At 34.4% G+C, this 14,180-nt stretch overlaps 2 protein-coding genes and 1 non-coding gene across 3 annotated transcripts; 1 reads left to right on the forward strand and 2 right to left on the reverse strand.

Moving 5' to 3' along the window:
* The first annotated feature begins 4,187 nt into the window (after nt 1-4,187).
* On the forward strand, nt 4,188-6,052 carry LOC107996231 (cyclin-H). The gene is made up of 6 exons (XM_017054190.3): nt 4,188-4,420; nt 4,789-5,013; nt 5,085-5,258; nt 5,327-5,552; nt 5,625-5,736; nt 5,828-6,052. The coding sequence occupies exons 1-6, from the start codon at nt 4,304-4,306 to the stop codon at nt 5,967-5,969; spliced, it is 996 nt and encodes a 331-aa protein (XP_016909679.1). The 5' UTR covers nt 4,188-4,303; the 3' UTR covers nt 5,970-6,052.
* Nucleotides 5,947-13,802, reverse strand: LOC107996230 (homeobox protein ceh-19-like). Its single transcript, XM_017054189.3, has 5 exons — nt 12,923-13,802; nt 12,724-12,846; nt 8,638-8,864; nt 6,803-6,939; nt 5,947-6,746 (listed from the first exon to the last, which is right to left on the reverse strand). Exons 1-5 carry the CDS (start codon nt 13,089-13,091, stop codon nt 6,536-6,538), a joined length of 867 nt encoding a protein of 288 aa, XP_016909678.1. The 5' UTR covers nt 13,092-13,802; the 3' UTR covers nt 5,947-6,535.
* On the reverse strand, nt 7,161-7,233 carry Trnam-cau (transfer RNA methionine (anticodon CAU)). The gene has a single exon. It is a non-coding gene; the product is annotated as a tRNA-Met (tRNA).
* Nucleotides 13,803-14,180: the final 378 nt, after the last annotated feature.

Genomic DNA, 14,180 nt, shown 5'->3' on the forward strand with positions numbered 1-14,180 from the left:
TAACGCTACATGATCGAATCGAATAAAGTTTCATATCTTGGATTTCTAATAAATTATTGGGATGATGAACGGCGTTTCCTGACAATTGATCCACGAGGATCATAGAACGTACGGATTACTGTTAACCATCAAAATTTGCATTGCTAAAAGCAGATAAGAAGAAAACCGAAGATAGGAGAAGGAGGGCGTAACATAGGAGATTCCTGCCAGTCCTTCCGCCGTTTTTCGAGACGTATACTATCTGCTACACCCGGGGCACGAATACGAATTAGGACCAAGTCGCAACAGGATCGAGTCCCGCCGATTTCGAATATGCTGGCGCCTTGGGCAACGATAAGTTGCTGCAGTGGGTCTAGCCACTGCTCTGCCCTCTGTAATTATACCGTATACAACCAAGCGTTTTGCCTTGTTCTTTCTTTCTACGTTACTTTCTCCTTCGTTTTCCACCGTTCCTCGTCTCCACTGGATGCTTCTTATTGTTGAACGCGTGTTTCGCCGACCACGGTCCCGCCGGGGGCGAAGGTTGCGTTCGAACAGCCGTCTTCGAGGCTCCATTCTTTCGTTCCACCCTCCCCGTCCGTTTCGTTTGCTTTGTTACACTTATTAAATTGTTCGTTTAATAATAATGATCACTCCGCTCGATTCCTCATTATTTCACACGTGCACTCACAGCGATTCTTAAAAAAAAATTTGTTCGATATCGGAATATATTACGATACTTATTTATATTAATCGATTAATACGCAATTAATAAGGATCGTTAATTAATGATGCGCTCCCTTAAGAATTATCGATCGAATTTTGTCGTTCCATTCGATCTCGAGCAGACGTATTATTTGCATCTTCGATGCCCGGAGCATAAGTTGCTTCTGTGGATATTTGAAAGACGATAATTGGTTAAGGAGCAGCGATCCGTTCGCGCGATCACTTCAATATATACCTAGATACACATCTCGAACAGTGTTTCGCAGAGTAATCGTAATTTCCTATCGCGATTTAATATTCGTGAAAAAATCAGATCGGATGCGATTGGTTGCCGTCGGACGGTCCACGTTCCAGGGACAAGTTTCCTTATCCCTGCTTTCTACAGTATTTATCTTGTAAATTATAATCGTATTTTTCTGCGAGCGGTGCAATTTCTTATATTTTATTTGCCAAAAGAAGCTATAATCGGGCACACTTCAGCAACGTGAAAAAAAAAAAAAAAGAAAAAAAAAAAGGGATGTTGTAAAAGAATACGACATATAGAAGAATACACTAGGTTGATCTGTTTACCGGTTTGCCTTAAAATAAAATTGTCAGCCATTGCGAGACTTTATAATGGTCTAAGGCCCACAGCAGCTTTGATAAATTGTAGTAATCTTAGATAAATACCATGACTCATACTACAGTACATCGCCAATGAACATAACGTTGATGCACAAAGTCGTAGACAGACAGTATTATAATATTTGCGTGTGTGTATGTGAGCTGCATAAATATATTTACAGGCACGTATATCAGAATATACATGTATAGAAATACTTCAGCAATTGCAATGAGTCAGTGTACCACGATTTTCTAACTATGTACGCTCACTGACTGCGAGATTTATGATTTGTTACGTAACATCTTTGGTAAATTTAGTTTCGTATACACGGTACACATTCATAATCATTTCACAGATTAGTGAACGCATATTATCCGAGACATCTGATAGTAGATAATGCACATTGTGTACAAAAGACATATGATATACTGTTTGTTAACACGAATCTGAGGCTCTAGATAATTAAACAAGTCTAAATATATTGATTTTATGTATCTTTAAGTTTATACAAACTATGTGTATACACGTTTTAATCAAAATTCTTGTTGTTTCTTTTAAGAAATATTCTTATAATGAAACATTATTTAATAATGTATTCTTTTTGTATTTATATTTCACGCACGTGTCTCCCTTAATTAATGAAGTAAATCGATTATCTTAACAACACTGCATATTGTACAACAATTTTTGAAATATTGTTAGCCTAATGGTGGCCAGTTTTAAGGGAGAAAAAGAAAGAATTGTGACCATTAACTTCATATAATATGCAAACAGTACGTTCATCATGACGAACAATACACGAGAAGGTTTCGATCGCCGAAGGCTTGCGTGCAAGATACCCAGCCGATCAGACGTGGAGTGTTAGAAGCAGGCGTGATACCGCTTTTTGCGGGTTAACCGACGACGATACCACGGAATGCTAACGGTCATGCGATACACTAGGTCACGCATACAAAAACATGTGCATACATATGCAATATTTTTCATCCATATTTTTTCATCCGTTGTTCAATGTAACAACATCTAAAGTTCGAAGTATCTTCTTCTTTGCACAACTATTTCATTTGCGTCTCACATTTAACGAAAGAGACAACTGCAATTTGATAGAAAGTTCCTTTCGATTGCGGTGAACCATTGGGACGTGATAGAATTGTAATCCACTTTATTCGTCACACCTCATACACCATACCAAATATTGATTTTGCATTATCGTTACTGGTAAACTGAACCGATTGGCTCCCTTTTTCTTCGTATTCACATACATATATCTTGGTGTACATTCTTGTATAGGTGATTGTCCACAATAGTTACGTTTGTATTTGTACGAAGGGAGCAAGCTTCCACGCGGAAGGGTGCAGCACGCAAAGTCGAGGGCGGCGGCAACCGCAATATTAGATTAATGGCGGATGTACTTCACTTTCGATGCCATATCATTTCTTGACATGGATTTCGTCGGAAATTAAACTCCTCGAGTGGCATCGTATCAGTCGGACAAATTGAAAATTGCCCTTAATTATTAACCATTTATAATTTATACGAATAGATATATTACACTGTGGTAAGCTGTGATTTCATATTTCATTATTTATGTAAGAATTAATTTAAATAGATAGAAATTTCAAGAGATTGTTTTATCTTGCATCTGAGATTAACGTGATACGAGATGCAGATGCTTGGCTCAAATTTTAAGAGATCCACACTGTACCACATGACAACGTATCGTCGCATAGTATAAAGAAGCATAAATCAATGTGCAAAAAGTAGAAAGTTATAGCCACTGAGACGTTGAGGCAACGTCTTTGCTTGAACAAGCGGCAGCACCGGGATGGCCTCGAGGGCTGAACGAGGTGGAAGAGCAGAATGGGAGATCCCGAGCCTTGATCGTGATAAGATGCAGCGGCGTCGTCGGTTGACAAAGGGTCGTAGGAACGCCCCCTCAGATCCGACGTGCAACCGCTTGCGGGGGCGTACATATTAAAATTGTGCCCCCCACCTCTGACCTTCTATCAACCATTTCGCCGATCTTGTTTATTACTGGCACGTACAATCACGTTACCAAAAAATATGATCCTTTTTACCGAAAACTCCTCCGTTGTATTCACCAGCTCGTATCTTTAAACCATAACTTTCTTAAACACTGGCATTTCAGAACATCATACTCAAAGCTCATGCAGTTGTTTGTCTGTGTGTATTGTCTGTGCATATTGCATTTTGTTTGTATACTTATATATTTATTTTTTTTCTTTCTTCCTATAACATTTTTTATTGTTTATATTTATTAAATTGAATTTCTACATTCTTTTAATAATAATAAAAATATCAACAAATACGGCACGTTCCACGAATAATTCGTAATATTAAATATATTAAAATATATATGCAATGTTATGCAATGTTTAACCTATGATAATCTATGATTAAATATAAACAACAAATCGAAATAATACCACATTAAAAACAATATATTCTTATTCTTCAATTTCATTTGAAATAAAATGAATAAATAACAATTGTATAAAAAAGATATTTAATTATTACCTGTTATTTTTAATTGCAGTATAAATACTTCACCATTTGTAATGAGTGTCGTATACGGAAACCAACTGTAACAATGTAGCACACTTGTTGATTATTGCATTCTATTGATATTATTACGAAAAAATATTATTTTCACTTTTTTTTCACTTAAAAAAATATAAATACATTTGTTATATTTAAAATAAACCAAATAACTTCCTTTGTGAACAAAACTTTTCCTGCGAGAATGTATATAGCATATTTACTGCATAGTACGTGACCATATCGACATGAAAATGGCGCGAAACATACCTACTGCTGCCCTCTTTAATACATTGGTCAAAACATTAGAGAAGTATGCCATCTTGAATATTTAATATATTGTTTTACCGCGTTTCATTGTGTATACGTCAATTTTGAATTTCATCCTTAAATCATAAACTATCGGTTTTCAAACTTTTTAAAAGCAGAACAAAAATGTTTCCACAAAGTTCACAGAGTAGGTACTGGATATTTAGTGATGAAAATGATTTGACAGCATTGAGAGAGAAAACCAATGCAGAATTTATTCAAAAACATGGTGCAAACATGACGGTAAGTTGTGCTGTTTTTAGCGGTAAGTTGAGAATGCAATTCTATATTTTGTTTTTCAATAAAATATAAATAATTTTAAAATAAAATTTAAAATATTATCTTTGAATTAGTTTCTATAACTTATAGGTTATGTAAATGTTCATTTTGCTCTTAATTATTCGTCTTTATCGATAAGTTATAATTATATGTACGTACTATTTTGTTATTTTTATGTTATTATGTTTTTATTTTTTAATTCGTTTATCACTTATCTTATATCATGTATCTTATAGTATTATAATACTATAAGATACATGAATTTTATATATCTGTTAAATGAGTGAATCATATTTTCTCTAATTGTAATACATAATATATATTTTGAAAAGCCAGGGGAAAGGGAAGAACATTTTCTTTCCCATACGGAAGAACGTATATTACTTCGTTTTTATGAATTACAATTAAGAGATTTCTGTCGTCGTTTTACTCCTTCAATGCCACGTGCTACTATAGCAACTGCATTACATTATTTCAAAAGATTCTATCTCAGAAACAGTGTTATGGATTATCATCCCAAAGAGATTTTAGTCACATGTGTCTACTTGGCCTGTAAAGTAATTATTTTTTTTATTTTTGAATAATTATTTTTTGAATTTCTATAGTTTGCTATAGCAATTCATTTTAGGTAGAAGAATTTAATGTCTCCATATATCAATTTGTTGCAAATATTAAAGGAGATAGAGAAAAAGCATCTGATATTATACTTAATAATGAATTACTTCTTATGCAACAGTTAAACTATAATTTGACAGTACATAATCCATTCAGGCCAGTAGAAGGTTTAATGATAGATATCAAGGTATACTTTAAATACCTTTATATCGATGTAATCTGATATTCAGTCAAACTTAATTAATATTTTTTTAGACAAGATATACCTCTTTGGAAAATCCAGAAAGGTTAAGGCCATATATTGATGAATTTTTAGAAAGAGTATTTTTGACTGATAGCGTTTTACTATATACTCCAAGCCAAGTTGCATTGGCTGCAACATTACATGCTGCATCTAGAGCATCTGCTAATTTAGATAATTATGTGACTGATATTTTGTTCTCTAAAGAACATTTGGGATGTATAATAGAAGCAGTAAGAAGTAAATATATCTTTTATTTTTATTATTTAGTTGGTATTTCAATAATGTATTTTAACTAGAAAGTTATTATAGAAATAAGATCTATGGCTAAATGTGTAGATCCTCCTTCAAGAGAAATGGTAAGAGCTTTAGAAAAAAAATTAGAAAAATGTAGAAATCAGGAAAATAATCCTGATAGTGAAATGTAAGTATATTTTTATTATTATTATTTATAAATCTAATCTATCTGAAGTAAATTTTAATATGATAAAATTCTCTATATTATATTGTTACAGCTATAAACAAAGAATGCAAGAAATGTTGGATGAAGAAGATTTACAGGACAATGAGAAATATGCTAAAATTATACAGGATCAAGCAGCTCACGATGAGAAAATTTTGGGTGTCAGTAAAGTTTTGTCTCCTTCAGCTCTGTAATAAAGTCATTGTTGAAATATTGTATTTATATCATTTTTTATATTTTTATTTATTGTACAGGTAATAAATAATTTAATAACTTACATATTTAATAAGATTCAAGGAATTACACTATTTATTATTATCTTAAGAATATATAATATATCATTTACAGATAAAAATATATTTGTTAGTTTTTTATTAAAAACAAGAGATTGTTATAAAAATTATTTACTATATATATATTATTTATCTATAATATAATAAATATTATAGATAAATAAATATTATATTTATCTATAATAAATGCGAAAAAGTAATATTGATATATTTTGTTCTTTTTTTACATGCACATCATATAAATATTTTTATTTTTTATAATTTAAGATTCCAATAAATTTTTGAAACATTTGGCGTTATTATAACATTTATTTATTAAAGTAATAAAAAAATTAATGAATATCTTAATTGTTTTTTATAATGTTTTAAAATTTTCAAAAATACGTATCACATATCGTAATCTCGAAGGATTCGATAATTAAACATGAAATTCTTTAATACGACTGAATTAGATTTTTTTTTTATACCTAAGAATTTTGATGCCTAAAGTCTAATCTTTGGCTTAAATGATATGTCGGACTACTTGCGGAGATATTTTGAAAAATCGAAGTCTGACCCATCGTTATGTTACTTGGTAATGGTTGTACAATGGGTAAAGCTGATGGCAAAGGAACAGTTGCTAAATGCTGTGGAAAAATCGGTGCTCCTGGTTGTAATTGGGTTGGATAGTTAAAAAACCTGTAGAAAATTGTCATTTTTAAACGAAATTAAATTTTTTGGAAATAAATATTTACCAAAGACGATCCTCGACAAAAATTGGCCGTGGTGCAGGAATTCCTAAACTGGAATAATATTGTTGGGCCAAGAGCTCCACATCATTTGTGTATTTTCTTTTCCATTTTGTACGTCTATTTTGAAACCAAATTTTAATCTACGAACACAAAGATTGGTATATTAACAAATATAAAATGTTTTAGCGAATAATAATCCATTTGTAATGCTAAATTTAATGAGTAAAGTGAAGGAGGTACACGAAAAAATTGTAAATATGATAAGAATGAGAGGATGAAGAGGATAAGATAAGCTACAATATATAATATATCAAGATTATAGCTAAATAATAGTTTCTTCCGATTGAAATCAAAAAATAATTGCCCCGGGTGAGGATCGAACTCACGACCTTAAGATTATGAGACTTACGCGCTGCCTACTGCGCTACCGAGGCGCTTGCAAAGCTCTACTCCAATACATATGAAATTGTAAGCTTTGCAAGCTACTGTTTTTTTTAATGTGTTCATATTTATAAAATACGAAAGTTTTCTGTCAAATAATTGTATGAATCATTCCTCGTAGAATATCACGAGCCAAAAGGAACGGAAGATTAAATTCACACGAAGCCTGAGAAAAAGATAAAACACGTGAAGCAATGCAGGGAAAAAATGATGTCAGCATCTTGGACACAATTTCTACAGAATTTTCTAAAGGGGAACTCCTAAACCGGATTCAGAATGTTCAAAGCAGTAATATATCCTAATTAAAAAATCGACGCCTCTTCGGTCCGTCGCCTCGAAGCATCCGTTGTCCCGAGATGCTTCGTTCTTATGGCATGCTGGAAACGTAAGCACGAATCGGAGGAACAGCAGAGTAAGAAGAAGGGGACTCCCGGAGCTGGCTCGTTAACTACGAGAAATATTGTGACAGTTATGTCTGCACCACGACACGTCTCCTTCTTCTCTGATCCGTCGTCTGATCATCCTTCCCTTTTGCTATGATAATTATCTGCTTCACGAGTATCTCGCGATATTTCTACCACTTTGATGGCAATTATTACAGCTTGCAACATTACTAGTCGGCAACATTACTTGGCCAAACAGAAAATATCTAGAAGCATTATCATAAATTAATTAGTTTAAAGCGATGCAATATCAAGCCCGGTTGCTGTTACTCTAAAGTAAATAGGAGAATTATGTAACTGTCGCTATCCATTCTACAACTTTGTGCAAGAATTATCTAAATCTTCGTTGAGTACTTCAGCTTGCAAGGATAATATTAGAAACTAGAAACCAAAGTACTTGGAAAAGTGATGAAAATGAAATTGAACGTGGCGACAAAGATCTATAAAATCGAATTTCTAAGTAAAATGTAATTTATCCTGTTTAATGATTAATTGAAGATTTCCGCGAAAAGAAGAAACGAACATTTTGCGTTCTCGTCTCCTCCTTGCGAGAAGAAAGGGCGTATAAGTGCTAATTGGTCCTAAAGGGCGATCTTCCCCCATGGCGCCACGATCTGGCGCCTACACATATGGTAACCTTTGAAGCCATAATTCAGCGCTCGGTTGATTTCGAGGGAACACAGGGTACAAGGAACTTAAACTATTTCAGGTGCCCTAACCTACGGAAGTCGCAGACGTTATCGCAATTTATTGTGAGCAGTGCATCTTGTTCGGAACAACTTCCGCGAAATGTGTTTCCATTTAATCACAAGGGAATCTTACTTAGTTCCAGTTCTTCTCATTATTACGAAATATAATGATACAATTTCTCTCATTTACAAAAAAAGATCGTCTACAAACGAATGATTTTTGTTCTCTCATCGTTTCACTACACAATAACGATGTAATACGTACCTGAGTTTCAGTCAGCTTCAAACTTTTACTGAGCTGTAACCTCTTCGTCACGCTCAGGTATTTGTTCCTCTCGAATTCCGCTTCCAATGATTTAATTTGCGCCGCGGTGAACGCAGTGCGAGGCCTCTTCTTTCTTTCGTCATCGCTAATGATGCTGTCACTTTTTTCTTGAATTTCTCTATCCACACTTGTCGTTGAATTGGCACCGCTGCTGCTAGTGCACGCCTCTAGTAACATCATGAAAAAGATTACACACTTTCCATATATATATATATATATATATATATATATATATATCGTGATATACATCGGCGAGAAATGATAATTAAACAACATTTCCTTATCGTGTAATTATCGAATAATTGCGCGACGCTAGTCATGTTACCTCATCATGATTAAGTGGAATGAAAACACGCAGTGATTAAATGAGATCTAATAACATATATCTTGTGAGATTAAACAGTAGAGTGCCGCAAATTATAAACTATAACATTATATTCAATGTTTGATCAGAAATAAATGCAACTAGATTTAAACAACTGAGGATAATGACAATGATCTATCATTAATGATGAAACGGTGTTTTATCATCGGTGTTTGCCACGTAACGTAGTTTGTTCTCATTTTAATTGCTTTTAAATTAAAGAGATCTTTAAAGAGATATATAGTGCAAGAATGCCGGTCTTTTTTTTTTTCAACTTAAGCAGATCCAATTACCCCTTTAAGATTTCTTTCCTCATCAATCTCGTTACTTTTTTTCTCCATCGAAGTTGTTTATATTTATATTTATCCCGAGCTTACAAGCCGCCGGTACAAGACGTCGCGCCTCGCCCATGAGGAATGTCTTTGGGGTCTCTTTTAGTCGACTGGTAACAGGGCCGCGTTCTAACCAGCGGGGATCATCTTCTAATTATCTGCCCATTCGTCATCCGACGAAAAACCATGGCAGCACGACGCTTCATCGTTGAATATATGTACGTCTGCTACTTTGAAGGAAAAAGTATACTACACAGCGATACCATTCGTGTCACCCACAAACTCTCCATCTTATTTTATCATATTTGGAATAATGAAGAGCGCGCAAAGCTATAAACTAAAAGACAGTTTTAATATTAAGATTAATATTAAAACACATTGTGTAATTAAATCAAGTTCTCTGTTGTAATAAGTATCTCGTGTGTTTGAACAAGAATTTCGGATAGATAAGAAAAACTCGTTTATCGTGATGTCAAACCTGAAGAGAATCGGTTATTTTCGCGTCGATAAATCGATGACAAAACCTTCCTCGTTTACGAGAAGAATGGATCGGTTGGGTCGACCCTTGCAGCCCGAGGTGCAATAAATATCTCGAAAAAAGTATTTGCGGCCTGGTTACAGGGGCCGCGGACTGTCGTTTACCGGCTACTAATTGTCAGATGGCGACGTAATTGTCGCGTTTCTCGCGCGTTTTTCGAGACTTCTCCTCAGCCCCGTACTACAGAATCGTCGGCTAAAACTGTACCGCCTCTAATTCACTCGGCGTGGAACCACGTCGTGCGACGTGCACGCTTCTGCACGTGTAAATTCAGGAAGGATTCCAACTTGGATGCTGGGAAACAGTATGCGTAGATAATAATATTAAACTGTACAACTTGCGCGTGTTTACATTTTACGTTTAAACAATTTCATTAGAATAATGTCTGTGAACAATTGTAAACTGGAAAAGGATTAAAAACCTATCTTACTTTTTTTCCTGTAAAAAAAAATCGTAGAGATTTTTTTTCTAGACGATGTTTGTCCAACAAATATTTTTTTAAGATAATATTATTTACAGGAAAAAAAAATCTGAACGTTCGAGCGGAAGAGGAAAATATTTTCGGAGAGTGCCGTTTTCTCACGCGGCTCATTTGTCGTCGACTTTCTGACTCGGTTGCATTGACGAACGAGCTCCACGAAGAGGAGGGAGAAGAAGAAGAAGAAAAGGGAAGAAAGGGTTGGCGTGGAAGGAAACGGTGCAAAAAGGGGTTTAAAACGTGAAGAAGCGTGCGGAGGAAACCGGCGAGGAGCACCGCGAGCATCGCCGAAATAGAACACCACGCCCTCTAGTTTACCTAATTGCCGCGAGCCACGGTGAACTTGTCTCCTAATTATTCGGTGATGAATGGCGAGAGCACGAGTAGAAATGCGCGATAAACCATGGCTAATTTTCATTCGTTCGGCGTTGCACGATTTCACATTTGTGGCCAACCAGCAAGATAATTAATACGTGCGCATAAGTTGTACCGATTGGACTCTTCAGACAATAGACAGATTACTAGATCTTTTGTTATCATCTAGAATAGAGATATTCTGAGAGATTAATTACTAAAATCAGAGATCAAGATGTAGAGATTTCAACAAACGATGTAGCATATTTTATATTACCAATTAGACAATTCTAAGACTGATGATCAATGAAGATAATGTGCTATGCATTAAATAGATGCATCGTATATCGTTACGTTATTATTAAGTCATGAAAATTATATTAATATTAAAATTAAACCGAGAAAATTTATTAAAAATCAGAAAAGACCATCTATGATAAAAGAAGAACATTTTTTTTCAAACGATTTTGTTCGTTCATAAAGCAGTTTTCGTAGAGATTTACGCGTTGCGTTGACGGCTTTGTAGTTGGACGCGACGTCCCACATATCTCGGTCCAAACGCATGGCGCAAACGAGAATTGTCCTTTCCTTAGATCCCGAATTTATCGCGGTGACCATTACGTTGTGTAAATCACGCGAGACAAGGGTCCTTGGTGAAAATTAGTCGTCGAGAATCTAAGACTCCCTTTGTAAAATGGAATTGAGTTGAGCCAACTATCAATAACTCTTTGTACATCATACTTGGCATTATGATGGCAAAATGAACGGTTTTAATAGGAATTTCTATAAGCTATGATTTTATGTCTAATTATAAATACATAATTTATCGCAATAATTTATTTCTTATTAATAAGCAATTGATAATTAAGTTGAGAAGTGAATATAAATCAAGATTTTTTTATAAATAAATAAATTTTCTGAAAATGGAAATCGAATCGTAATTAATTGATTCTAATACTTTTTTTTTTCATTTTATAGGGACACGGAGGCATATTTTGCTGCATTTCCATGGCAGAATTAGCAGGAGACAGATAAATAGTGGACGAGAAGCAGGAACATTGAGTGGGCGTGGACCCTGCAGGAAGTAATGGATCAAACTCACGGGTAACGGTCCTCCGCGCAAACTTACGAATTTGTTACCACGTGAAGGAGGCATGTGGATTCTGTAACAATTACTCCCTTTCAAGCTGGTAACAATATCCGAATTAAGTGGAAACAATTACCCATTATTACACAATGTGTAATAACCGCGAAGTTGAAACATACAAAGTATGCAATCTTGGTCTTTCGTGTTGGCATTGGAATATTTGCGTCGTCGTACGTTGTCACACGATCTTACGACATGTTTTATTGATTATTTACTCGGAATTTAACGAGAAGTTTCTAGATAATGAGAAGCAATTAAATTTAAACGGATAGTTAACAGACTGAATGATTAGGATTTTAAAAAAATGTCAAACGATTTATATTTTAGTGCTGATTTCATATTTATCTATCTGCCGTACAATCGAGATATCTTCATCAAATCGCACAGTTCGAGAAAATATAAACACACGCGATGTCTTAAATAGCAATCTTTCAACTGAAATAACTCGATTGTTTGCGAATTAAAATATTCGTGCATTTGTCTCCGTGTTTTCACTCGATATACCTTTATTAAGTAATTTGACAAAGCAAACACAAGTGTGCGGCACCTGTATAATTTGTTCAGTTACACCGTATAATCTCACAAAACAGAGTCTGTCATTAGATTGAATATCGTAAATGTCATTTTATCTTTAATTTCTCGATGTTTACCGATTCGTTTAGAAATAGATATATTTTACTTAATTATCAATAATAATCGATCTTCCCCTTTTTAATTAGGATCGTCGAATATTTTTCAGTCTTTTCGGAATAATACAATTTCTTTGTAAATTAATTGTAATAAAAAAAATTTTAACAATTCGATTCAACTTACCATAACACATTTCTGGTTCGGGGGATGTGGAGCAAACCATATCGGCATCGTCGAACTCGATTTCCTCTATCATCGACATGGACGAATCTGGCGCTACCAATTTCCGTCCCTCCGAATCATTTGCTGTTTAAACGAATTTTATTTTCGAATTTTCTCGTCTAATTTAGAGCATAATGAGAAAGAAATTGTATACACTTACATTCATGTAAATACGTTTCGGTTTGAATAGACAAGCAAATTTCCTTTTTAACAGGATTCTTGCTAGGTGCTAAAAGACTTTCGATACTGAAGGAGCATACTTTTGGATTTTCGACCAATTTGATCGAATCTTTCCCGATTTCTGTCGTTTTCACGCGTTCCTCCGACATCCTGAATCCTCGCCGTTCTTAAATCTTTAATACTTATTATCTATAGAGTTTTATTTATAGACTTTTAGACCAATCGGATAGAACGATCGATTAGATATCCTCTTCGATACTTTCAAGATATATATCTAATGTTTCTCTAAATCTTTTCAAATTCACTGCACGTATCTCCACTACTTATCACTATCGCATCACAAGCACTACCTGTTTGAACGTTGCCTCTCAAGTTCAATTTACATGTATAATTAATGAAACATTTTTAGTTTTATTGAATGAAAGATGGAACAATATTGATCGATGAAGTTGCAACTATGGAATCGATTTAAACCATTCATAGATACTCTGTGATCCGTTCGCGGGATTAGAGTTGAAACCAGCGACTGATTGTCGGGGTTGCTCGCGATGTCCAACAATATTTTTTTTGGCAACCAAGTCAAATTCTTCGTTCTTCGAGGCGGTGTCGAAAAGCCACGTGCTCATGACGTCATTGTATCTCCAACCAATCTTGAATAAGTTTGGGCGGTTCTTGGCAAGCACGTGCGTTTCTGGAAGGAGCCCCTAATGATCTCGTACAACGAGACGGTAGCAGTCACTAAACGGTGGTAATGAGGTATCCATAAATTTCTGTCACCGCTGTGAAATGCTATTTAATAATTGTCTTGACAGAAGGCGAATGCAATTTGATATGAATTTTCAATCTGTTGCATTTATATCGAATACGCTTGTAAGAATTTCTTATCGGATGAAACTTAAAAAAATCAACACGATTAATTTCTTTTTAATAATTGATCGATATAGCGGTGAAAAAATATCGAAGCATATAAATTCATATATAATAAATAATAAATATACGAAATATTAGGACGATCAGTATATCGCTATAAAATATAGTACATAATGATCGTGATTTCATCAAAGGTCGATGAATTTATATAAAATTCTACGATAAGTTTATCATTTATATGAGAACGATGTAGAGTCATTCACACGTTTAATAAGATTATTAAACGCACAATTGCATGTATTAAAGAGACGATGATAGAGATGATAAAATGATACAAGAATTGTTGACAGATGTGAAACTTGGCTGCG

Source organism: Apis cerana, linkage group LG13, assembly GCF_029169275.1.
Source record: "Apis cerana isolate GH-2021 linkage group LG13, AcerK_1.0, whole genome shotgun sequence".
In the NCBI taxonomy this organism is placed as follows: Eukaryota; Metazoa; Arthropoda; class Insecta; order Hymenoptera; family Apidae; genus Apis; species Apis cerana.